Genomic DNA, 27,710 nt, shown 5'->3' with positions numbered 1-27,710 from the left:
TCTTTCTGAGAGACGCCAAGAGAGTGAGCCAATCTGCACCCCTTCCCTTCTGCACCTGCCTGCTGTACCATGGGATGTCGGCAAAGCTCGGAGGAGAAAGAGGCAGCGCGGCGGTCCCGTAGGATTGACCGCCACCTGCGCTCTGAAAGCCAGCGACAACGGAGAGAGATAAAACTCCTCCTCCTGGGCACCAGCAATTCTGGGAAGAGTACTATCGTAAAGCAGATGAAAATCATTCACAGCGGTGGCTTTAACTTGGAGGCCTGTAAGGAATACAAACCTCTGATAATCTATAATGCAATTGACTCTCTCACACGCATCATTCGGGCTCTGGCCACCCTCAAGATAGAATTTCACAATCCTGACAGAGCATACGATGCAGTGCAGCTTTTTGCCCTGACAGGCCCAGCCGAGAGCAAAGGGGAGATCACCCCGGAGCTGCTGGGGGTGATGAAGAGGCTGTGGGCAGACCCTGGTGTGCAGGAGTGTTTTTGCCGCTCCAACGAGTACCACCTGGAGGATAACGCTGCCTACTACCTGAACGACCTGGAACGGATCGCAGCCCTGGACTACATCCCCACGGTGGAAGACATTCTGCGGTCTCGGGACATGACCACAGGGATTGTAGAAAATAAGTTCACCTTCAAAGAGCTGACTTTCAAAATGGTGGATGTGGGTGGACAGAGATCTGAACGCAAAAAGTGGATCCACTGTTTTGAGGGGGTTACAGCAATAATTTTCTGTGTGGAGCTGAGTGGGTATGACTTGAAGCTGTATGAAGATAACCAAACAGTAAGTGCACCTTCTCCTCCTTATTCTCTTTCCTTCTTTTCCTTTCTCCTTCATCAGTATTTGGTCTTTTATCTCCCCCTCCTTCTTTCCCTCCCAAGGCAATAATCCCCAATCATTAGGAAAACCCAGACGCTCTGGTTCCTTTATTTGGATAGTTTTCCCCACTGGACAGAGTTAGTTAATTAATGTTACTTTTGGGAAATGGAGGCGCTTTTCACATGTCAGCCAATTTTTAATTTTTTTGGTGCCTTTAAGTAAAAGTTTACATGGTTAACTGTTACTTCAAACACCACTTAAAAAGGTAGGCAGTGGTGACATCCTGGTGTACAGGGATGGTTCATTTGGACACCATGAAGGTCCTGGGAAAAGTCAAAGGTAAAATAATAGTAAGTAACAGTTTCCTCCCTCCTTTTCCCCCAAGATTTTCAATAGGAATTAGGGATAAAATTAATTTTTAACATTAATTAAACATGTTTTTTAATTAAAATGACATTTTTCTATTGACTGTTTCTGGTGAAATGGCCAATTTGCCTTGTCCAAAGAACAGCTATTCCCATTTATTAGTCTTTAATGTTGTTCGCTTCTGGTTTTCACAGCACGCAGATACAGTAGCCATGGGAAATAGATGAATGCTTACAGATACACAAATATATATTTGCTGTGACTTTCAAAGTGCCTGAATTAAGCTTCACAGGGGTTTTACTTGAAATTAGTTTCTTTTGACAGCCTTGTAAAACATGCTGTTTAAGAGAAGGGAGTTTGTGGGTAGGAATGCATGACGGCCCCTTTTTGTTGGTATAGCTTATCACATATATAATATTTCTCTATTCTTATCTTCTGTAGTGACTTTACTGTTTATAAACTGCACTTCTGTTTTCTTCTCTGTGCTATACTGATGAGCCATTCCACTGTCCTGTGTGCAGACTTACCCTTCATTATCTGGAGATTCTTGTCTTGGCATTAGTGCCTTCTTATTGTAACAGATTTCTGTATCTGCTTTTGTTTAGTAACCTCCTCTTGACATGAGAGAAACATTGCCACTAATTATTTCTCCTCATTTTCAGACATATTAGGAAAAGCATTTTACATTAGACCCTGACTAGGAGTTTCTTGCAATTCTTTTGACTTTTCCTGCCTTACTGTTCTGATCTAAAAATCAAAAAGAACTACCTGAAAGGGAAAAAAAATCAATATACTCTGAAAAATCCTTATGAGCATTGGTCCATACCAGACCAACCATAGAACCTACATTGGTACACTACTGGAACTGAAACATTGAGACTGCCACTCATGAGAAAAGCCCTACAAATGATGGAGTTGCAGAGTGTAAAATGCTTCCTGGTGTAGTATCTGTGGTGAAGAGAACTGCTAAATAAAACTAGTCCACTGCCAAACATAACTTACTGCTTGAGAGAGCATGTAAGAATCTGGCTGATTTATAAACTGTGAAAGTTGAGCAAATGATCTGTATGAATATGAAAACTTCTGTGATCCTGTTGACAGAAGTGGAGAAATGCTATGCATGAACTCTGTCTTTATTGAAGATGCGTTAAAATAATGATTGACAGCTATGGTAAGAAATGAGGGGAAAACCAGTTCTGCACACTGTGGGTTCTGATTATAGCTGAGTCGTGAAGTCTGCTGAGGGTGAGATTGTTGTAGTGACACCAGAGAGCAGAACAGGAGAACAGAAAAAATGCCTGAACTATCGGCTGCCTGGATAACTTTTCCTTTGTGTGACATCTTAAGTGACTAAGTTAAATTTATCCTGCCTGAAAACAAATAACAGAAGGGGAAGGCTGACTTTTTCAGGGGCTTTTGTCTTTCTCCTGCTATGCTTTATTCTGCGTAACATCTCTCTCCAGAACAAAATCACCTGAGCTGACAGTTTGTAGACCTGGACAAACCAATATTTTTGCTTGTTTGTTGAACATATGTGATATTTAGCTGTTTACTGAAGAGAAAGATAAATGAAGAATTACAGTTCACTTTTTTCCTTCACCTTGTATTCTCTGTCACTCTGTAACAATATTTTTCCTGCTTATCTAGGGTTATTTGGAAATGTGATCTGTGTCCGGTTTCATTTCTGCAATATCTTGGGAGGTTTTTCCCCTACCTAATCTAATAAATATAGCTTTATCATTTCATGCACCATAGCTAGTTAGCATGACTCAACCACATAACAGCTGCCTCTTCTTTTGACACAGTTGCAAAATTGTAAAATACCTTTGAATTGCTATTGGTTTATTGTATGATTATTATTCCTGACCAGCACTCTGAGAAGGTTGCCTTAAGTTTTTATATCCCATGCTGATTTCTTCTCTATTATGTCAAATAAATTACTTGTCTTGTTTTTCATGCTCCTTAGCAGCTGATTGACCTATTGTATCTTTTATTACATATTAAGATGCCATCTCTGGCCTTTGATAATGTTACATTATCAAGTAATATTTTTTTTGCCTTCTTACATGTTGCATCCTGCACTTTGAAGGCACTACCCCTTAATATCTAAGTGCTTCATCTTTATTTCAATTTCTCTTTAAATAAATGTGTGCTAGAGAATGTCAAAGAATCTGTACTCTCAGAAGTCACTGCTGCTGCCTGTTCCCATGGAAAGGATTCTTGGTTTCTTTGTGAGTGTCCCCATCTGTCCAGCTCTGTCCTGCTGTACATTTCATGGATGGTTTTATTTCACAGCCTGTAGCTGCAACAGGCTTTGAGATGAGAAACACTTCAAGGGTGCAACAATAAAGTACATAATGAGCTGAGTTAAACAGGAGTGTGTGCCTGAGAATTCCTGAGGTCAGTAGTCCCAAGAGATTCACATGGTGCAGGAGATACCAAGTAAAGGTTGTGCAGGTCTAGAAATGGCACTGGTTCAGTAATAATGTAAATATGGATGTTAGAGGAAAACTGCTTGCAGGTAACAAGTAAATTTTATTCCCTTTCTTACAGCCACTGCAAATGAATATAAAAATTAAATTTTAGGCTTTTTGAGGCTCTTTTTTTAGTATCTTGTTAAAAGGAAGATGCAGATGAAAAAGCCAGAATGCTGCAGCAAACAGTTCAGGTTGGAGTAGGCCTCATGCAACACTAATCGCTGGGGACATAATCGAACCTCTCAGTTGTCTAATAATAACTGGGAAGCCTTCTGTCATATGTTAATTGTATGAATTTTGAGCAGAAATCCTGGTTCTGCCAGGAAATTTTTTATCAAGTAAACAACATTGGTAACATTTTTTCTTCCTTTTTTTTTTTTTTCCCTTTTTCTCCCTGAGGCCAAATACTTAAGGGGCTTATTTGCCTTTCCTGACAGTTCAGCTTTTTCAGTAATTCAGGGTATTAAAAATCCTTTCTGGTATGCAGCTCTTTTTCTGCAATGCTAATACTAACAGGACAGAGGGGAAATTTTGATCTATGTACCCATAGCCCTTCTAGCACCTGTTATTATCAGTGGTAAAAGATCATGTCAGGAAACGTTTTTCTGACAAACTAAGTCTCTTGGGAATCCTAGAAAAAGATTGACCTACACTGTTACATTTTTTCATGAGGCTTTTCCATTTCAAGACTTTTCATAGTGAAGTTTGTGTGGGAGCAAAGCCTAGATGACTTCAGTACTCATGTGTGTAATCTTTCAACACTGCCAATGAAATTCTAGCCTTTTTGCACTTAACAAAGTAATATACATATGTCTGTTACCCAAGTTTAACTTTATATAGTAATGCATCACAACTCCAGCCTCAAGATTTGTATCCAAGCATGTACTTTCTAAAATATGTAAATAGCAGTAAAATAATGAATATACATAACAGGAAATGATTGATCAGCTGCCAATTTGCAGGTTTTTTACTAGATATTCTTTCAAGTCTGAAGATTTATTTTTGTTTACATTGTTCATTATAATTGTAAGCTTCCTATGTGAATATTCTCACATAGAACACACGGGGCAGCAATTTTTCATATTTTGGATTTTTTGCCATACCCTGAACTTAAATTCTATGTAACTTCAGATACTAACAGTAACTTTATATGCAAATAATTCTGTCTGTATGTTCACTAAATTATTTCCTCTAATTGGAAAAAAAAAAAGTAATAAATATGATAATGTGCCCCACTATGGAATACAAAAATTAGACTCATTATAATGGCATTGTATGATTGCAGTAGATGCCAGTATCAGATTGTAAAAGCCTGGGAAGCTTTGCTGTGAGGCTTATCTATTTCATGTCAATAGACTAATCCCTAAGACAACCCCGTATTTAAACCTACAGATAAATATTTCTGTCACTGTAGAGCAGTAAAAGAAATTCACAGGGGCAAAACCAGAAAGACTTTTACCTGTTTTGGAAAACCATGGCACAGAAGTAATGGACCTACTGGGCAGTATTTGCCTGCTTTGGTATCCAGGGCTAGTTGTCAGACTTACATCTGACTTAGATGACTGAATTTCCTGACTAGGTAACAGCAGGCAATGGCTAAAATCCCCCATGCCAAATGCCTGAGAGATGATGTAACTCCGTTTTTGGTCTCTGTGACTGGCTGTATTCAAAAGTCCTAGACTAGGTAAGGTGTTTTGCTGTAATTTTTAAATTAATTCTAAGCTTTACAGCACTAAGGTGAGTAAAACATCGAGGCATCAGGAGTTGCAGAATGCTCCTAAATATCCTGTGAACTTCAGGCTCAGACATAGGTGGAAAGACATAGGTACTGACAGATGAATAAACAGAACTGAAGTTAAAATCTCAGTGATCCAGCAACACTGCTGCTCTTCAAACTATAAAAGAAGGGAAAAAACCCCAAGCAAAAGCCAGCTGAATTCCAGGAATGCCTACCAGTGTGGAGGCAGTAAAGCTTGCTCTGTAACTGCAGGGTTAAAGCAGCCCCCAGTGTAGTACACATGAACACAAGGCACCTGTCAAGCACAGGAGAATTGGGATGAGTCAGAAAGCCACAGCCAGTGACAGGCAGAGGAGCTGATCATACACACTGGATAATATCAATTGGATAAAGAATCAGTTTGTGAAGGAAAGGAACTGAATGTCTCTGCTCTCTCAAAGGGGCTGGAAAGCCATGAACATCTTCTCAAATATATTGTATAGGAAAGATCCAAGTGAAACTGGAGAACTGGTTATAGCAAGCAAGGAGTTCAAAGAGGAATACACCAGAGCAATACAAGGTTCTTTGACAGCATATTGTCATCTTCATGTGCAACTCTCTAGATTACTCTATTGCAAACCATTGCCTTAAAATCAAGCTGTAAGCTTGCCCTCAAAGAATCCCTTGAGCAGTAAGGAATGCCACATAATTTTAGGGCTGTGAGGCACATGTGACAAGCCTGGCCTAGCCTTATGGAAAATATGCTGCTTGGACATGTAGAGATTTAATCTCCAGAAGTTAATTAGATTCTCTGAAACTTAATATGTGTGAAGTAGAGTGGCATAACTCAGGCAATCAGTTTTGCTTCTTTGTGATGAAAATATGTAGATTTTCATGCCAACATAACAAAAAACTGAGCAACTTTTAAAAGAAATATGAGAAACATTGATGATATAGTTATGGCTTGGAAATTCACTTGCCTGCAGTATAAGGGGTCAAGATCCCAATGAAGCCCAATGCCACAAAAACAATAATGTGGTTTGAGTTTAGAAACTTAGAATCCATCCAGTGGGTAGAGAAGTGCTGGTATCATCTCTCATAAATCTTTATGTTGTCTACTTAACAATCACAGTGAGGAGAAATGTGCCAACATGAAAAAAAAAATTCCATCCTGGTCTAGAAAAACAGCTACAGCTACTTTGGGTTATTTTTGTAGGTGTACAAGCTGTAACAACTCCCTGTGGTATTCCAACCCTGGACAGAGTAGTGGAGTTCAATTAGCCTTAAAAACCAGTAGAAATGCTGGAACAAAGGAGGATCCTTGCTGTTAATACAGCTTCAGAGTTTTGGTGGTGGTGGATTTTTCAGAACTTTCTTCCATAATTACAAGTCAGTAATTTAGATTGCAGGTCAAATCATGTCAGGCCAGCATTGGCCATGGACTGGTCCCTGAGCATTCTTCTTCTTGGAGGGCTACAGGATTCATCACGTTCTCTTTTCAAAATTTACTATAAAGTTTGTCTACTGCCTTTACACTAATATCCTTACAGGGTAATCATCCTAATAACCTTTTATAGCAGTCAGTGCAACACTGGCTGAGCATGTTCTGGCTGAGTTAGCACTGGTAAAAGGAGCCATTCTAGGCCCTGACAGAAACTTTACAACTTAAGAAAATAAAGATATTTGTTATAGGCTGTTGCAAGAGGTGGTCAGTTTTATTTAAGCTATAGAGTTTTGTAAATCCAAATATTTTATCACCAAAACATGCCTAGAAATATTTCTCATGGGGCAGTTTGAAGCAGCACTGAATCTAGACTAGAGCCTTTTCAGATATAACTGTCTTTGTTCCTTGGTTTTTTGCATATAAAATATTCCGTGTATGCAAAACTCTTACCCAACTTGAAATTCATTTTGCTTGTTTCCTTTGTAAGGCTCATTAGTGACTACTCTCTGTCAATTCTGCAAAATCCCTGAATTGAATTACTTACATGAATTTTAAAAAATCTCTGTGCCTTGGCATACAGCTGAAATTAATTCTAATCCTGCTATATTGTTGTCTTAAACCTGGCCTGTGTCCATGGCATGTATTGATGTAGTGTTATCTGTTACTATAGTTACTCCTTCTGTCATTAACTAAGGTATTAAATGAGCTTGGGCGTTAAACAGATCCTATACACTTGCAGAGATTTAGTAATTTGCCCTTGTTGCTGCACTTTTACTGCCTTTTTTTTTTTGATTGTGTGCTGCCAAGACTGAATACGTATGCCTGTATCTTGGGAAAGATTTTTGAGCATCAAAATGCATTTTTTGAAAGCTATTAATACGCTCAGTTAAACTTTTAACTTGTCAACCAATGACAGTGTCCCCTGATTATACTTCAAAATTAGCAGACAATGAATAACTCCTCTACTCCAATTAATTCAGCTCTCTAACTCCTGTCACTTATTTTTTAGATATTTAAGCTTGATACTGTCCTTTCTTTCCATTATTAAGCTGATTGAGACACCTTGCTTTCAAAATACACAGTCCACATACTCTCTGTGTACTTTTTCTCATGATTTACTCACTGGCCATATTTTACTTTGCTAATAGGAATCAACTCCCAGCCATTTCCCATCAGTAATAACAAACTGTTGATAATAGTTTAAGCCAATTTAGCATAAAATGAGAAGCAGGAATCCTTCAGTCTCTCGGTTATGGGGAGGAAGCTTGTGCCTAAACTGATTTTGTAGAAGGCCATGGTGGTGTGTGAGACATGCTGCACCTCCTCCAGGACAGCCAGGCCCCTCAGTTCAGCACCCTGATGTTCTCCCCCTCTGCTCTTTCCCTGCCAACACAGCACAGGGTGTCACAGCTGCTGACAATGGCTTCAGCCCAATCCTGCCAAAGCTCCCAGTGCTTCCAGCAGCCTGAGCTTTCCCACTGCAACTCTGACATAGCAATGAGCTTATTTCCATTAATATTTCCCCAGATCAGTTGGAATTCTGCTGGCCTAAATGTTTATGCAGTAGTACGCTGGTAATACTGATGAGGGATTTCATTGGACTTGTCAGAGTACACTAATTTTTATAAAGCCTGTACTGATAGTGTGCATTCTCCTGGCAGTGCTACAGAGAGGGATGGCACCAACAGGAGCTTGCTGAGTGCCTTTGCTGTTCTTCAGAGATCAAACAAAGTAGGAATTAGAAAGAAAGAAAGAAATAACCCCTCAACAACCTACACGTGGAAAAAGAAAAAAAAAATTCCAACTGAATTGGAAATGTGAGAGGTTAACAAAGGAGGTTAAAGATATGTTAAAAAAAATAAAATGAAAGTTGACAAGAGTAAATGCTTTGTAGCTGTGCCTAAAATGTCCTGGAGGCAGTGCTCTGCAGAGCATGTGGCTGTCATTGCTATCCAGCAATCCAGACTGAGACTTAGAGCATTTTAAAAGGTTTCAAAAGGTTAATTAGTTTTGTAGAGCTAAAAAACAGTGAAGTACCTGCTTAGTTTATAAATACCTGAAGGAGAAAAAAATGCTCAATATTTAAAGAAATGCGAAATCTAACAGAGAAAGGCAAAGAACAACTGGCTGGAAGTTAGGTCAGATAAATACTGACTTGAAATAGTGGGGGGGTCTAATTCTCTCTAATGAGAGATTATATCAACATGTCTCTACCCACTAGATGGATTCTAAGTTTCTAAACTCAGGCCACATTGTTTTAGGAAAGAGACTGAACCAACTTTCCCCTGGCAGCAAAGGCTGATCCAGGTGGCAGCAGAGACATAAAGGTTATTGATGGGTTAGAAATGATGGAAAAGCCTGAGAATGGTCAGGAGTGGGAATAGTGCTCATTGCCCCAGAAGGTGGTGGGATCAGGAGCTCAACTGAAGCTCTTCTACACCAACACCCACAGCATGGGCAACAAAGCAGGGAGCTGGAAGGCACAGCAGGAAAACCATGACCTAGCTGCCATCCCAGAAATGTGCTGGGATGACTGGCACCACTGCAAAGGGTGGCCAGGAACTCTGCAGAAGGAAGAGGAGAGCTGCTGGGTGATGTGCTGCTTGCAGGCTGCCCTGCACAGCAATCACAAAGTGAGAGTTTGCAGTTCTCAGAAAGCAAGGCTGGAGCTCAGCAGAAGTGCCACCTTGCACTTGGCCCGTTTAGGAGACTGGCTGTCCCTTGAGGGGACAGTCCTGAGGCCAGGAAAGCTGGACAGCCTTCAAGAAGGAAATTTTAAAGGCACAGTAGCAGGACAGGCTGTCCCCATGTGCTAAAAGATGAGCCAGTGGGAAAGAACTAGTCTGGGAAACCTGTCTGCTCCTGGCTTGGATGGGTGTAGTGGTTTAATAGAGTCCTGTAAAATATACAACTAAATGATGAAAATCCTTATATTTATATCATCATACATGGAGCTTAATAATTGAAATATTTGTTTTACTGAAGAAGAAGTACTGGGAAATTGTACAGGATTCCAACAGATTATATTGTAGATGCTGATTTCATTTTATTGACAGTAGTTTTCAAATAACAAAATGAATTAAAATATTGCTACCACTGATTTTAATATGAGCAAAACCAGGCTCCAGATTTTAATTCTTTGTATTTTGCTTTCCTGATTAATACTTCTGTATTTCTGTGCTCTTTGCATTCACTATTTGCTGTGAGGAAATTGGTAATTTTTATTAGTATGAATTTTCTTTATTAATACTGCACATTCTCAATTGTTTCCTTTATTGGTAAATAGATCCTGGATGATATCTTGCTTTCTGACTCATGAAACTGACTTTCCTATTTAGAAATCAGTTTTATATGCAATTTGTTGTATTGCTCAATGTACAAGTACAAAGTAAATAGGGAAGCTCTTGTACAATATCAGAGAGAAGTGAGGTGCTGTACAGCTAAGAAATATAGAAGAAAAAAGTCTGGCTTTCCCCAGTTTGATTTTTCAATCATTCTCCCTCATCAATATAATTATTTTCATGAATAATTCATCCCCAATCTGTAATACCACTCTGCCACTTTTTGAAGTTGACATAACTCAATAAGAGCTCCTGCTAAAAGGGCATCAGTCACACAGCAGGGCAATGTCAAATGAGGTGCAGCTGGCCAGCAAAGAGAAGATGAGTTATAAGATAAAGTCTTGGCTCACCTACATGATTATGTACTGAATTTACAGGCCATGCTGGTAGATTGCTTTATTGCTTGGTATCTGAAGTCTTTCCCATCCATAAACCTCTGAAAAAAATCTCTTCTCTTTTTTTTTTTTTCATTTTTTTATCCCACTTATAAGAATCATTATAGGTTAAAGATGACATAAATTAGTTTTCAAGTTTGCACTAGAGGCAGAAAGATCATAAATGATTTTAACATTTATGCAGTAGTATTTTTGCTGAGGAGCCCTGTGCCATGTTTTGAGGGTTTTTTGCTCCAAAGTAGCCAGCATCTATCTTGAATGGAAGGTAATTGGGAGTGATTAGTTAGAGATTTAGTTGAAAATGATTCTTAATATGGATTTTACAGATGGTATGATTTCAGTTAGTTGCAGGTTCTACTTAATGTGAAGATTTTAGAGAAATTATAGCCCTTTTTCCACTGAGGATTTTTCAAAGTGCCTTCTCACTTGGCCTTACACAAAGGATTCTAGGGCATGCCCATTAAGAAGTGATCAGAGTTTTCTAGAACAGCTTGAAAATGCTTTTATAATTCTACTGTTTTCTCTATTGTGAAGATGATTATCCTCTGAGTAGGGAAATTACATTATTATCCAAAAGTGCAAGCTGAAAACCAACAGGTTTTCTATGGTAATAAATCCTAGACATAAAATACCTCCACTGTTCTTAAAATCCAGTGGTAAAGTGATATCTGTGTCATACAGCTCTGATTAAGGCATGGGGCATTTCTGGTGGGAGAAATAAGGTTTTTTTTTTAATGGAAGTGTCATATGATGGCAAATGCACCTTCCAGAAAGAATGATTGAGCCATTGCTAAATTCCCTAATGTATCCTCAGAGGATCTTTCCTTCAGTAGCTGTTTAGTGTCCTGCTGCTCCCTCTCGTTGTTCAGCAGATGACAAATCCTCCCTCTAAGTCCTTGCTGCTCCTTTTGATGTGTTCCTCTTGATTCAGGGCTGGCATTTATGTCACACATTGCTGTTCCAGGAGCCCAGTCCCCAGAGCTGAGGCCTGAATGGCAGCGTCGTAATACAGAATTGTGGATGAGAGGGTGTGGATTGTTTTATAAATTTTAGTTATTAAACTTTATAGATGCAGTGAAAAGAGCATATCTGCAGTGACTCTAAAACAACAATTCCTAAACTTTTCCATATTATAATGTTCTTTTTCTGTGGTAGAGCAGTGGAGATGAGAGGTTTGTTTCTTGATTGTTCTATCAATTTGTATCAGTGGTTTAATCTTCCTCGTCTGACCTGCTTTTCTCAGTTCCAGATGTGTATGGCTTATAAAAAAAGGTGTTTTTTGAAAGAGATACTTCTTTAAACACTTTTTAAGCATAAAAATGTCCCAGATTATTTGCTGCATACAGAGCTTGGATAATTGGTTTAGCAGATTGGCATATTACCCCTGTTTGAATGTCTTTCAAAAAAAGGATTTACCAATAAACATGCCAGAAGTCAGACTGATTTTATAGATAAAGACTAATAAACATTTGGATGGATCTTCATCAGTATGCACTGGTCATCTGCCTTATGACTTGCAAATTTTTTTGAGAGTAACTTAATGCAAACAAGTCAATACAACATTCCTGACTTCCATTATTAAAAGGGACAGTATTTTGACATATTGAAGTGTTTATTCTCATAGATTTATATTTTTAAAATCTTTTTATTCTTGTAAAATGAAAACCACACCAAGTAAATGTTCTATCAGCAAGCTTTTAAGTTATTTTTCATAAATTTTTAAAAGCTGCCTTTATATTACATACTGTACTCCATTCTCCTTGAGGATCAAAGTACTGCAGTGGAATCTGCCCATGCAATGGTCTTTTAAGGACTAGAGTTTATATTTTGAATCAGAAAACCAGATTTACTAGAATATAAATGCTTATTTATGCTACTAGAATAATTTTACTAGTGCTTAAGTTTCAAATCTCTATAATGAGTAAACAACCAAAATAATTTTTCTGAATAAGATTCATTAATAAAAATACAGATAAGTCAGTGTATTTCCTGCTTCCAGTTAGATTTTCTAAGATTAAAAAAAATTGAGGTTTTATCGTTATTTTAGAATATTTAATGTACTCAAGAGCTCAATGCAATATTTTTTTCAGTTAACAAAAATAATTCTGTAAGCTTAAATCATCTTCTCTTTCCTTGAGAAAGGGTTCAACTTCTAATAGCAAAATCTTAACAGCATTTTCTTTTGCATTGTTCTGGGAAATCTTGCATTCCATTCCTGCCTTCTCTGCAGGTCAGGTTTGTCCTGCCTATCCCTTCTGCTGCCACTGTGAGGAATTTATTCTGGGCCTGTTCTCTCCAGAATGCATTCGCTTACACACATGATCATTTACAGACAAGAACCCTAAATTTGACTGCCTGCTTCAGCAATACAGCATCTGTCATTTAAACCATCTCTTTATCCCTTTTTATGAATATTTTAATGCCAAGAATATAAGCACACTTCTGTGCTATTTCCATGGAAACCTGAAGAGGGACTTGAAATGAATGCAGTGGAAAACAGAAGTTGGAGGAGAAGGCATCTCGGGTTCTCTCTCTGTGCTTAGGACAGATTCAGGAGTCACTGGACCAAAATGATTTTCTGTTATAACTGGGTATAAAATGAATTACAGTATTTCTGACCTAATATTTAGATACTAAGTTGAAAATAGGAAAACAGTACACAACCCAGGAGCTTTTCCCCTTTTAAAGGATTGAACAGAAAATCAGTCTATGCTCCCTTAAGGAATCTGAGAAATGGACAAGTGATAAGCAGCCTTGCAAATAAATGAAATCCCTTCCAGCCTGCAAAAGATGGTAACTTGGTTAGTTTTCGTCCTTGTTTCCTCTGTTACAAGTAATTCTCAGAATGTTCCTTTCTTGATTCAGTCCTAGATCCATTAATTAAGAGTCCTCCAACCAGACAGGAGACAACACTAGAAGTTGATTTGTTGCAAAAGACATCATGCAGGCTGCCAAGGCTACTGCATTGTTATTCACATGGAGTAAACATTAAAAAAAAATGTATTTAAAAAAAAAGTTAATAAACATTAAAAAAAAAGTAATTCTGTAATATCAGAAAAAATCAAATGTTCAAATAGCTTCTCTTTTTTCCTGCCTTGTTGCTCAGTTGTGTTATCCAACCTGTCATTACTCCACCAGCACTTCCTGCAATTCCCCTTGTGATCCCACAAGAAGCAGCTCGAGTGACATGGTAATGTTTTTGCAATAAGCCAATAATGCTGTTTCTATTGTCTCCTGAGAGCAGGAGAGTCCCACGAGACACTTCCTTGTGTAACTCAGTCTCAGCACATCTGACACCCCTCTTGATCTCAGCTATCAGTTTCAGCTGGAATTATTAGATGGCAAGATAAAATAAATAATGTGATGTGTTAGATGTATGGGATCCCACAGTTTAAGGAAAAACAATCTAGTCTCAATGAAATTCACACACACAATCAACAATAAAATTTAGTGATGGATGTACAAAAGGCACAGCCCTATCTTCTAGCACTGCAAATTCTAGGATTAAAGTACCACAAAAGCTTTTCCCCAGTGTAGGAGAGAAGGAATTTTAGAATAATAAAAGTGGATCCATTTAGAAGTAGCCACAGCCAAGATTCTTTCTCAGATTCTTTCTCTGATACCTAGAGGGACCCTTAAATACACCAAAATGACTCTGTACCAAACTAGTCATGAGGAAGCTGGGGACAGAAGGCAATAAATCTGCCTTTCTGCAAATGGTGAAATGTATGGCAATTTTAAGAAAATTATTCATTTGCAGGGAAAAAAAATATTTTCAACCATTATTATAAAAGAAAAACAATTAAGAATTTCATTATTTTAACAAGATCTTTATATTTCAGATGGCACAGCCAGGGTCTCAGAGGTGATGAGTTTTTTTTCTAATTCCTTTGCAAGTTTGAATTATTTTAAACTGTGCAAATTTCTGTGCTAATATGAATGGTACAAACCATTATTATGGAGATCTGCTCAGCCTCTAATGGTACAAAATTATATAAGCACTGTTTCTCATCTGGAATGTACAAGACAGAGGAAGAAACAGCACTGGAAGAGTGAGGAGGTTGGGAGTAAAGTTTGAATTGTGAAGCATTGTGGGTTGAGGATGAGGTGGAGAGGAGTTTAAGTGCTCTGGTGCAATCAAATAAATAAGAGTTAGTAAATGGGAGAATGTTGTTGTAGCCTTATTTTGACTGTCTTGTTTGTGTATATTTTGATTCCAACTTTATATTGATGATGGGTTTTTTCCACAGATTTTATGCCTCTTTCAATGAATGCAATGATTTTTCTATGATTAATGGGGGCTCATGTGATAAATAAGACTGTCAACTGCAGGACCATTGCCATCATCTCTAGCAGAGGGAGGAAAATGTGACATGAATGGAACATAGGGTAACAGGAAAGCAGGAAGTTAATGTGGCTAAAGCAGTGGAACACTACTGAAAAACTGTACTCGAACCTGGCATAGGTCCACACTCCTTTTTAGCTCCAAATGTGTTTAGTAAATGACAATTTTATTAGGTAATCCCACATTCTTCCTTACTTTTCTCTAAGGAACCTAATTTGAGATGCTGTGATTTGATTTGTAATAGGTCTGATTATTCAGAGCTACACCAGATATCACTGACATCTTGAAAAATCTGTTAATCTTTGTTAAATACATTAATATATGTGCTGAAAACTTATGTTCTAGAAAATTAGATTGGGTGTCTAGAATTACTGGGTTCCTTCTAACTATAATTTCTCATTGTATAGATTGTTTCTTCCCTATAATTTTTCATTGTATAGATTGTTTCATTCCCTATTTATAAGTTCCTTTCAACAGCACCTCTTGATCTGACAACATGCTGTGGAAACAAATGTAGTCAATGAAATATTCGGATACAATAATTATAAGCTTGAGAAGAAACCAGTAATTCTGGTTTTTGAGCAGTTCATAAACAGCAAGTCTATAGTAAAGCATGAATCTATAGAGTTGTGACTCTACAGACAAATATTTGCTATCACAGGATATTGTCCATCTTGCAAGTTGAATGAGAGAGAGCTCAGTGAAGAGAAAATGTGTTCCTGTAACCTGAGACCACAACATCAGAGTGTTTGGGTTTTCTTAAATACAGTCCTGATTGAACAAAATTATTTTTACTTCTTTGTCTGTAGCCCAACAGATTAGAATTTCCATCTCAAATATGAGAGAAGCATTTTTACAGCATACATCACCATTTCTTTCATTCTTCTCCAATTGCTCTGAAATAACTTCATAGAAATTATCTCTTGAAATTGATTTGTTCTGAATCCCACTAATGTTCCTTAAAACCAGAAGAATTTATTGAAAGTGAAGACAAGATTCTCCATGATGCCAAACATGCTGGTTTTGCACTCTTAGTACTTTTGTCAGCTTATGCAAAAACGGCCAAGATCAGACCCAGATTCAGACCCTCTGCTTGAGGCTGCTTCGCAGTTTCCCTTCAGCTTTCTTCCTCTTGCCTTTTCATTCCTGACTCTGAACACTGACCTTTGTGCCCCTCAGCCTTTGTTTCTTCCAGGTTAGTAGGAGGCAACCTCAGAACCCCCACAATGGGAAGAACTTTGTTAGAATTACAGGCAAGGGTGCTAAAAATACCCACTTGCTCCTGCTACCTTAATCTTGCAACATGGCCAGGCTACAAAGGGAATGCAGCTGTTGTTCCCACAAGAGCTCTTGCTGTGCTAAATTCTGTAAGCATCCTACCCAAAATATCTTCAAAGGTGCAATAAAACAAGAAGCCAGTCTCCTGCAAGAATTTCAGCTGCCTAAGCTGTGAGGGGAAGATGCATCCCTCTCCACATCTCCCACAGTCTGAGAAAAGGTCTCAGGGTTTGTGAGACTTTTTCCCCTGCAGTGAATTTCTCAGTATAAAGGGCCTTTTACCTTTTTTGGTGTATAATAGGCTGCTTTTATTGTTCAGATACTACTGAAGAATGAAACGACTGGCCAACTCATTCTGGTGAAAACTGGTTCAGCATCAATGTGAACCAGTCTCTCTCTCTTTCTTTCTCTTTTTCTTTCTTTGTCTGTCTGTCTTTCTGTCATTTAAACACTCCAGCATTGGACAATGCAATTTACTAGAGGTCAGTATTTCTAGTGCCAAGAGCTTTTGCCTACCTTTCAATGAGAAACACTCACTGCTTCAAGTGATGGTGAAGTGTGTGAAACAAACTTTTTCTAAGCTGGGCAAGACTAACGGGAAAGGCAAAATTGCCTGGGAACTGAAGCGATTTCACATGGGTTACATAAAGGAGAAATTTTCACCAGCAGGGAAATAAACAACTGATTTCTCCCCAAGGATGAGCTGTTCTGACAGCCAAAACACACGGACCAGCTGTACTAGGTCACAGCCAGTACCTGCAGCAGTCTGTGTCTGACTGTGGGCAACAATGGACATTTAGGAAAATTATGGGAACAGATCAAGCATACACTGATATTTCCTGCAATTTACCCTCCCAGGTAACTGAACAGCAGATTGCATCAACATCTCTTTGTTTAAGTGCCCTTTTAATTTAATTGCTTCTTGAACCCAATTACACTTTTTTGACTTTTACTATTATCATTATGATTCTCTAACATCTCATGACAGAGTTTTACATTTAATTATGCACTGTATGGAAGGAATACTTGTCTGCTGTCAGATAAATGAATTTGATGTTTCTTACTTCTTGCATTGTAAGAAATGGTGAAAAAATAATCCACTATTCAACATTTCCATACCATTCATGGTTTTCTGAGCTCTGACGTGTTCCTCCTCAGCTATTTATTTTTGCAGATTGAAAAGAACTAGTTTATTTAAATTCATATGATAGTCATTCCATGCTTATGATAATTCTTGCTGGTTTTATCTGTTTTCTAATGCTACTGTTACAAATGACTCCTCATCTTGCATCTTTCATAAAGATCCAGAGAGTCTTGTTTGAAAGGTGGGCTTGAGTGAGTTGAAATGAAAACCTATTTATTTGATGAGCACTCTTATATCATATGGGTATTATCTGCAGAGAAAGGGCATTCACGGGCACAAGATCTTGCAATCTGTCCCTGTGCCATTTTAAAAAGAAATATTAATTTCCTTTTATGTAGTCAATATATTGTTTTACTTCAATTAGGACAATTGTTAGAAAGCAATATTCACCCTATTAACACCCTTTCCCACCCTGCAATGTATTAGAAAAATGCCCATTTTAAAGAAGGTGCAATGAAAAGAATTCTTTCTTTACACAGACAGTATCAGCAAAAGCTTGGATTATGAATAAACTATACAAAAGTAGGTTAGTCAGTAGCCTGATAGAGTGAATAAACATTTCTCTTTTCACTTGTGTATTCCTGTGTAGTTCTCTTGCAGATTTCGGCACTATTGCAATAGCTTAAGGGCTATTCCAAGGACCAGAGAGCATCAAAGAACAGAAGAGAGTAAACCCTGGATATTCCAGAAAGGCCATAACTCCATTCATTAACTATTTCCTTTTCATCCTGCCTCAAAAACAGGATAGTGACTCTTTCCATCAAAGGACAGCCCTTGTGCTTGAATTCATCTCTTTTGGAGGCAAAGTTTGAGACCTGCTCAGAACTCTGTGTGTGAAATTGACTTCTTATTTATGCATCAACTACAAATATGTTTTTACATTGCATGGAATTACAGAAATGTAGGCTGGATGTGATCCCTTAAGGTCTGGACTACTGCCAACAGTAAATCAGGCCAGCTATGGCTTTATCAGTTAGTTGAGTGAAAATCCTCTATGGATGTAGATTTCACAAAACTCAGCAAATTGTTGCAGAGCTGTGCTAATCTTCTAGAGAAAACCTAACATCTAATCTGAACCTCCCAAACTTCAATTCATGTTCATTGCTGCTTATTCTTGGCTCTGATATTGCTGGGAAGAGTTCTGTGTCACCATTAATTCAAATAATTGTAGGCTGTCACCCTTTGGCCTCTTCTTTGCCAGCCCAAATAAGCTCAGCTCCCTCAGCCTCTCCTTGAAGGTCAAGTTCTGTCTTCTGGGTAGATGCAGACTGGAAATTAGGATGACATTATTAACTATGAATGTGGTGAGGCTCTGGGACAGGGTGCCTGGAGAAGCTGTGGATGCCCCATTCCTGGAAGTGTCCCAAGGCCAGGCTGGATGGGACTCTGAGAAACCTGGTCTAGCAGAGTGCGTCCCTGCCATGGCAGGAGCTGGAACTAGGTGATCTTAATGGTCCTAAACCATTCTGTGATTCTATGAATGTCTAGACACAGAAGGCTGACAGTAAGCTTAAGGGTCTCAAACAAGGACCACTGGACCATTTTATGTGTAAAACTATGCAGTGTTTCAGTTGTGTGGAATATATGCTTGAAATGCTCCTTTTGTCCTTGAGCTAAGCAAGCAATCTAAAGACCTGGAAGAAAACAAAACCCAAAATCCCACCCCACTTGAAAACACTGAGTAAGTGTTGAAAGCAAATGATTATTATCAGGAATAGAAAAGCTGGGCTCTATTACCATACAAAAAGCTCAATCTAAGGATAAAACATAAAAAAATTGAAATATGGATTTTAATGACACTTTGAATATATTTTCAAGAACGATGACATTTTAAATGAATATGCTTTTATCAAGAAAATGTTTTTAAGCTAGTTTTTTGCTAACCTCCAGAAATATGCAGCTTGCCTGGGATACTGTACAATGCTTAAAAAACTCCACCCCTCAAAGCAAACATGGGTATTGTATGCTGCAAATTTCCTTCTTAGAATGACATAAAGATCCTAATTTGTACTCAGAAAATCTTAATTTGCTGGCACTGTGAAAGACCCTGGAGATTTATTTTTATATTCCCGTTATGGGATGTTTTCCCTCTTAGTACTGCTTGTGCCCCAAAATGACCCACAGCGGAGCAGAGCACATGCACTCATAAGGCAGCAGCCAGAGGCCTCTGTAGCATGAAACTTTGCTGACTTTGGGGCAGTAAAAGCAGAGTGTTAACAGTTGCTTGCTGAGCAACTGAAACACACCAAGCCCTCCCTTAAGGATAAAAACCAAGATATCTGCCCATTTTGTGATTCTCTTGGGTACTTTTACTGCAGGCCTGGCAGCACTGCCCTGGCTGGACGCTGCCTGGGAAATGTGTAGGTTTTATTATGCTGGCCAACTGGGACATTAAGTTTCTTTTGTCAGCTGCAGCAGCATTACTTTTGCCAATCTATCCCTATTACTGCTTCCCAGAAATGTTGACTTGTGTGGCTGTTCTGTCAGGCACAGGACCAGTATTGACTGCCCCATATTTCTATTTTCCTGAACATACCTTTTTCTAGAACTTTCCTCTGGACTTGCAATTCTCTTATGGGTAATGATAAATATAACACCTATCACATGCCCATTTTGTGACTTCTAAATATAATTTTCCTGTACTTCAGCTTACTTAAAAGATATGTATAGCCAGTCACAAGCAATAAATCAGTCTATGAGTATTTCTCCATTTCTATTTTGCCCCTTTTCTTGTTTGTGGAACAGCCTTTAATACTCTAGCCAGACATAGAGGAGTAGCCTTTATCTGGATCTTCTAGCATTTCTATGGAATGATGAATGTCCCACACTTTCTGACCCTTGAACTCAGAAACCTTTTACACTGTTCTTCTAAGAGTTTTCTATATATCCTTTCTTTAAATTCCCTTTAATTTATAGGTCCTAGCAGAAGCACCTGTTGTCCTCCTCCTTTGCTTGGAAATCCCCTGGCTCAAAATCTAATCCTCCAGTCAGGAAATTTAATCAAACTTCTTTCTCAGCTCAGCTTCCTTTACTACAACCATAGCTTGGTGTCAGCCTGTACTTAGTAGGATTAACAATTCTTCATTGTTCCTGATCTAGGAATAGAAAACAGTTTTGCTAGATAGTATTAAAGATTGCTTTACCCCAGTCTGTCACTGGCACAAGTATTACTCGTATGTAACAACTACATACCAATGCTTAACTGAGCGTGCACTCCTAAGACATGACTTGCAGCAGGCCTGAAAAGTGGCAGGGATTAATTTTCAAAGACAAATGTTCAGGACTCTGTTAAAGTAATATTCCCAATTAGATCTGCTTTGTCTGGCTTAGTCCACAGTAAGCCTTAGTAACACTGCAGGGTTTTCTCAGTCACAGAGAACATACATGATAAAATATTCATGATGCTGTTCATTGTCATCCCATACAATAGCCAAGCCTAAAAGTCCTCTTGTAATTCTCATTCACACTGCCAGATTCAGTTATCATCTACAGAGTTCTATGTAAAGACAATAGCAATATTCAACAGGAAACTATCATGGGAGATAGTATGCTGCACAACCACTTTATAAGGTCTATTTTCCCTTGCTTCTCTGAACAAGAAGTATCAAATATTGACTACTGCCTCCTCTACCAGTTCCACATTTGCATGTAAAAACTGTAAGTATGAACAATTACAGGACATTATCTTTAAAATAAAGAAGAATTTATTTGGTAGCTTACAAATTTTGTTTGCTAATATATAGTTCCTCCTGATTTGAGAATGAATCTGATTTAAAAAAACTCAAAACAAACTCGTTTCATGCTTAATAAAATTTTTTGCCTTCACAATATAAATAGATATCTCCCTATCAAAATCACACAAAATTTCTTCAGGGCTCCACTTCATAATACATATGTTTCTCAGCCTTCTATAAGCTCATTTCATAGTAGAGATTCAATATTCCTACAATATAAAACCTTTTACCATCCCTTTCAATTTCCCTTCATTGTGGTGGTATAAACTAACATGCTATGTTAGGTTTTCACCTTTCTACACTTCCCAGTCCCCCCATATGCAGGACACTGAAAGGCATTTTGGTAGGAAGGACATAACCAGGTGGCATGTGCATGCATGGATCTGTACGATAGGTGCTATATTGACATAGCTGCTTTTAATTATCCCGAGCTCCTCCCTGTTTTGTTTACAAGGTGACTGAGCAGGATTTCCTGCAGTGGTTTCAGACCAATGTAATAAATTGTTTGGGTGATGGGATAATGAGTTTGTCTGCTGGCAGAATAAGTTAAGCTGCTAAGTGTCTTAAGAACACTTCTTAGTGAATTCACAGTGGGGCTTACTCTTCTATGTCATCTCTTCTAATTTTGACAGTTTAGAATTCCAACATTTTCCAAGAAAACTTTGGGCTACAAGGATTGGGAAGAAAAAGTATAAAAATCAAAACAATTTTGTCTAATCAAATCCGTATTGCTTTCCTCATCCCTTCTGGGAGATGCCAAGACTAGAAACAGATACATACAGGACAACCCACGTAAAGAGTTTTATCCCAGTTTAATTCTACCTCAGTGGCATTCTTAATTTCTTTGAGAGGTGTTGGATTAAGTCTATTTACTTCTCTCCAACAGATAGTTTCTTCTCCTGGATTTTTACATGAAAGAAAATTTTAAAAACTCATTAAATTATCATAATATTTTCCCATTTTGTCCAGCAGCCACCTGAGCACATACATTCTTGTAGAAGTCTTCTTCCTTTGAACAAAAGATGAACCATACAATAGTTCTGTATGCCTCTCTTACCCAGCACTCAGTCAGGACTGCCTGACTGCTACACAGGAAGGACATTTTAACTAGCACTCATTGTAGTCTTTTTTACAAGAAAAGAGTGCTTCTTTGTATTTACCCAAGCTATCACTTGCTTTCTGTATTTTTGTTTGTGAAATTCTTCTGTTTTCCCTCTGCTTTTCTCAGGCATTGTTTGAATTCTTGAACTACTTTGAGTATGAGTGTCCTGGGCAATGGTATTTCCTTCATTGTTTTGTAGACTGTCCTTATTTCAGAATGGATTCCTTTTTTTTTTTTGGTCTATTAAACTTAAGGAAAAACATCCAACTGATTCAATTACCTTTTTACCCCACTACCCCTTCTTCAAATACTTTAGCTTAATCTGCTTTCTTCAGAAGATTTTAAGCCATGGATCTCTAAAGAAGATATTTGAAATAGAGAGTTTCATGCCATTTTGTGAAATAGCTCATAGCTACCAGCATATGCTAAATGTCAGCCACTATTGCAAGGAAAGCCTCTACAGGAAAATGGCAATAGCTTCCACTGGTTATTCCAATATTTACTGACATTTAAAGATTTTCTAACTTTTCTAGAAAGTAAATATTACTATTCCTGCACAAATTTATTCATTATTGTTTATGGCTTACACAAGAAAAAATTTACTTGGCTTTGTTAGGGTCTTCAAATCCCCAAGTACCGACCAGTTTTAAAATAATGATGATGAAAGAGATATAATGACTGAAAGATGAAGTTCTTAAGCTTTTAATAGAAATGACAGTTGATTCCCCTATTTGTGATAGTTTCTCTCTTCATAATTTTTCATTTTTAATTTCAAAGCTCTCCCAGCTGTGACTAGAAAGCTTTAATGTGAAAGCTGAAAGGAGATACTACATTACAATTTGGCTCCATTTACAAACTCTGTTCTTTTGATTACTTGCTATCTTGATAACTGGGTCTTCCCTTTTGAAAATGCTTACTTGTTCAGAACTCTTTCCTGCTAAGCACACCTCTACTGTTCCAGAGGATGACCAGGGATGCTTGTGCCTCTGCAAACTATTGGAAGCATAAAAGCAGCCATCTGTTCCTTAGCATGTTCTTTCCCTTAAGCAACCAATTCCTTGTTCTTATGCTCAGAGAAGAATTTGCAATTAGCCCCCAGCAAGGCCATCTGGGTAAGGCATTGGCATTATCTTGCTTATACCCCAGCTTGCTTATAATTATAAAATTACAGCAGCACATTTTTTTCTGACCACCTGGCTATGTACTCCCTTCAGGATTCCAGAACTGGAGAAGGCACTGCAGAGAAGAATGCCTATCATTATTTTACTGTGTCATACTGTGTGTATGACACCTTTGGGACTCATACAACAATTTCTTCTATTTTTATTATAATAAGCCATAACCCTCTCAAGTTCACTTTCCCTATGATATGTAAAGTAGTTTTACAATATTGTCAAAAGCAGAAATGAGCCTGTTTTGCTGGGAGTACATGAGTGGATATATCATGTATGTTTAATGTCAGCCTTGACCTTAGAACTGTGGATAAATCACTTGAGGTATGGCAAGAAATCATGTGGGATGAGGAGATGGAACAGTGCTGGGGAGAAGGACTCAGAGATGCTGGTGGGTGAGGGCTGGCCCTGCCCTGTCCATGTGTGCTGGGACACAGAAGCCTCCCCGTGCTGGGCTGAGCCCCCAGTGTGGGCAGCAGGGGTGGGGGGGATTCTGCCCCTCTGTCCCACTGAGTGAGACCTCACCTGCAGAGCTGCATGCAGCCCTGGGGTCCCTGCACAGGAAGAGCATAGTGAGTCCAGAGTTGAGTGAGTCTAGAGGAGGGCCACCAAGTTGATTAGAGGGATGGAGCACCTCTCCTATAAGGAAAGGCTGAGAAAAATTGGATTGTTTAGCCTAAAGAAGACAAGGGTAGGGGTGACCTCACTGTGGCCTTCCAGTACATGAAAGGAACCTACAAGAAAGATGGAGAGGGACTAAGTACAAGGCCCTGCAGTGACAGGACAAGGGGGAATGGCTGCAAACTGGAGGACAGTAGATTCAGATTAGGTATTAATAAGAAACTCTTCCCAGTGAGAGTGAGGAGACACTGGCACAGGCTGCCCAGAGAATCTTTGGATGCCCCACCCCTGGAAGTGTTCAAGGCCAGGTTGGGTGAGAGTGGAAGGTGTCCATGGCCATGGCAGGGGATTTGGAGCTAGATGGTATTTAAGCTCCCTTCCAGCCTGAACCACTGTATGACTGTAAGATTACAAGACTAGGGTTTTCCTTTCTGATACATTTCCTCATTGTTCATTGATACATTTTCCTGCTTTGGCTATTAAAATCACGACCTGGAATTGGGGGGTTCATTTCCTAAGGTATATCACACATTCATACCATGCAACTACAGCCTAGCACTGGCAAAATATCACCTGCATCTTTGTTGGAAATGATTCTTGGTTGGCTTATTTGCTTTTTAACTGAAAGAAATGGTATAGTTAAGGATATTATGAATTTCAGATGTTGAGCCAGTATTAAAATATTACATTGAAGAAGAAATTCCTTAGGTGTCAAGATCAACAATTTACTAATATTTTCTTTACATCCCACAAGAGATCACCAAGTTTACAATAATTTAAAACTGACTGTCCTCTTGTATGTGTTCATAACATCTCCCAGTTTATGGAAGGGTTTTAACTCTCTGCTTTTGCCCTTGGATTACAGATTCCAATGGAGGATTTGGTAGTAGAGACAGTGTTAGGATTCACTACAAAATACAGTAATGAACACAAACCTCTTAAAATGCAATATCCTGTTGGTATGATTGTTCTGAGAGTTGGCCAAAAACCTATATTAGCTTGAAAAGATTTTTTTCAGACTATTAGTAGCGAAAGCATTTTGACTGAGATAAAAATTTCTTGCTTGGTTATTTATCAACTACAAAATCAGGAAAGGAAATTCTGAGTATTTGAAAACAGATCTATGATTTTTCAGGGGATTATCTGTTGTGTCAGTATTTGCACTGTGAAAAGAAATGCACAAGCATATTTTTAAAGCTATGTTTTTACACCTATAAATCTGTTTGTATAGAAACTGGGCTGGAGTGTCAGATGACCCCACCTTACAAAGGAAGAATAAACAAACAGCCCCCAAATCAGAACTGTCTGGCTGAGCTCGTGTTTCAGTGTGCCTCGAGAGGCTGGTGAGTCAGCTTTGCCCCTGGCTGCCGAGGCAGTGCCCGCCTTGCCGGCGCTGATGGGGCTTTGGGAATGACCAGCAATGCCACCAGCCCTGGCTTTCACTGTAAACACAGAGCTACATCAGAGCCTCCATGGAACTCAGAGAACACAGGACGCAATTCTGACCAAGTTGACCCTTAGCAAATGAAAAGGAGTAATAAAACAAAGTGAGGAAAGTATATGAGGAAATTTGAAAAGCTTATGTAAACCAGTCTGCTCCTATTTCAGCAACTGTGCATTTTTAAGAACCATCTTTTCAGCATACAGCTTTAGTGTAACAATAATGATCAAAACTGTTGCAGATTTCCTTTGAAATAATAACAATACAATATATTTAATTTCCAAATAAAACAACATAAAACGTAAATTTTAAATAAATAATATTTTCATGTTAATTTTTGTGTAATAAACAGTGCATGACTATTCTCTCTTCCTCTCACCAGGTGACTCTAGGGAAGTCAAGGGAGATGCACTAGACACAACTGATACAAATTTCAGGAGAATTTAGAATTTATATTATAAATACCTTATTTCTATTAAAAGCAAAAGTCATCCTCTTTCCTCCACTGTTTGTTCTTTCCAAACTGGAGAACTGGCCAGAATACTTACAGCTAAACAACAACAAAAATGCCCAGACTCTGGTTATTTTCATCCCCTCTGAACACAAGCCAGACAAATGGAACACATGCCTATTTGCAAATAGTCTTATAAACCAAATATACCCTTGGTTTCTGATATCCCAAATCCCTGCTGTTCACTTACCCCAGATCGCTCCCATGACTCATGATGTATGCATAACATTTTCTGAAACCTAAGCAGGCTGGAAAAATATTGACCTTGCCAAAAATTCCTGATTAAGATGTTTTCTGTATCTACTTTTGACAAAACTTGAGTGATATTTCTTTTAATCATCTATAATATTTTCTATTCAAAACATTACATTTATTTACACCTACTTAGAGGTTTAAACCAAGCAATAAACACAGCCTCCCAAGAGCCTGGTACCATGGACAGCTCCAGCTGCATCAGTGTAAATGTCACAGTGGCAGCAACAGCCCAGGAACATTCAAGGCAGCCGCTGATTTTTAACAGACCTCTCTTCTTTCAGTCCATAGCAGCATTGGATTTTAATTTCCAAACATAATTGTGGTGGTCATGCTCAATTGTTCTTAAACAGAGTTCACCTGCTCAGGGCAGCAGACAGAGCTGTGAGCTTTACACAGTTCTGCTGAAGCACTATTGCTGACACTGTTGTTTCCTCTCCTACAGAGTCGAATGGCAGAAAGTTTGCGTCTGTTTGATTCCATCTGCAACAACAACTGGTTTATCAACACTTCCCTCATCCTTTTTTTGAATAAGAAAGATCTGCTGGCAGAAAAAATCCGACGCATCCCCTTAACAGTCTGCTTTCCTGAATACAAAGGCCAAAACACTTATGAGGAGGCAGCAGTCTACATCCAACGCCAGTTTGAGGACTTGAATCGCAACAAGGAGACCAAGGAGATCTACTCACACTTCACCTGTGCCACTGATACCAGTAACATACAATTTGTGTTTGATGCAGTGACAGATGTCATCATTCAGAACAATCTCAAATACATTGGCCTCTGCTAAGAATCCTTGGGTTTAATCTGTTTTCCTGGAGTGATAAAAAAGGGGCTAACTTCTTCCACTTCAGTGGAAAAAAAATTGGGCAATGCTTAATAGCCCAAGGAGAGAAAATGGGGAAATCTGATATATGAACACAGTTCCTCTTATGCCCCCTTAACCTGCTACATAATTTTCCCTAAATACATGTTCTGGAGAGTGAGAGCCTCCTCTCCAAGAAAACCAAACACCCTCAGTGAAAAAAAAAAAAACCCAACCAAAAACTCAAAAACCCCAAACAAAAACAAAAAAAGAGATTGAGGCCAAACTCTGTGGAGATGTTTCACCACAATCACTGCACTTTTATTCCATTTGTTTCATTTCATTTCCTACAGTGAGAGTGTTGTCATGTTCTGTGTAAGAAATGACTCTTCATCCAGTTGTCCTAAAGTTTTATTGACATAAAAAATATAAATCTGGTGAGTGACAGATGAACTTGTTTGCAGGGTGGGGAGCAGAATGCTTGTGTTGGGGAGAAAAGCTAGTTCAAACCAGAAGCTACTGAATGAGAGAGTTTAAGCAAAATACTTCTTAAATCTGTAGAGAGTGGGCATGCACCCACACTATTGGTATCCACAGTCAAGAGTATGTACACATCCATCATGTATGCACATGCACATGACTCTCAGCATATACTATGTACACACCTCTGCTTTACTTTACTGTTTCTCATGGACACCTTGCCTATTAAAGGAATTGTTGGTGCGCAACTGTTTTGT

At 38.5% G+C, this 27,710-nt stretch overlaps 2 protein-coding genes across 2 annotated transcripts in view; one reads left to right on the top strand and one right to left on the bottom strand.

The window, feature by feature from the left end:
• The window catches only part of RSPH14 (radial spoke head 14 homolog), a gene marked incomplete at both ends in the record, with an annotated part of 70,986 nt that overhangs the window by 36,960 nt on the left and 6,316 nt on the right, over positions 1-27,710 (bottom strand). The window lies entirely within an intron of this gene.
• Positions 70-26,958, top strand: GNAZ (G protein subunit alpha z; the record flags this gene model as incomplete). The annotated part of the gene is made up of 2 exons (XM_084217526.1): positions 70-792; positions 26,614-26,958. The coding sequence occupies 2 exons, from the start codon at positions 70-72 to the stop codon at positions 26,956-26,958; spliced, it is 1,068 nt and encodes a 355-aa protein (XP_084073652.1).

The sequence above is a fragment of the Fringilla coelebs genome (genome assembly GCF_963513975.1).
Source record: "Fringilla coelebs genome assembly, chromosome: 17".
Lineage (NCBI taxonomy): Eukaryota > Metazoa > Chordata > Aves > Passeriformes > Fringillidae > Fringilla > Fringilla coelebs.
The sequence above is the reverse complement of the archived record's forward strand: the minus strand, read 5'-3'. Positions and strand labels throughout refer to the sequence as shown.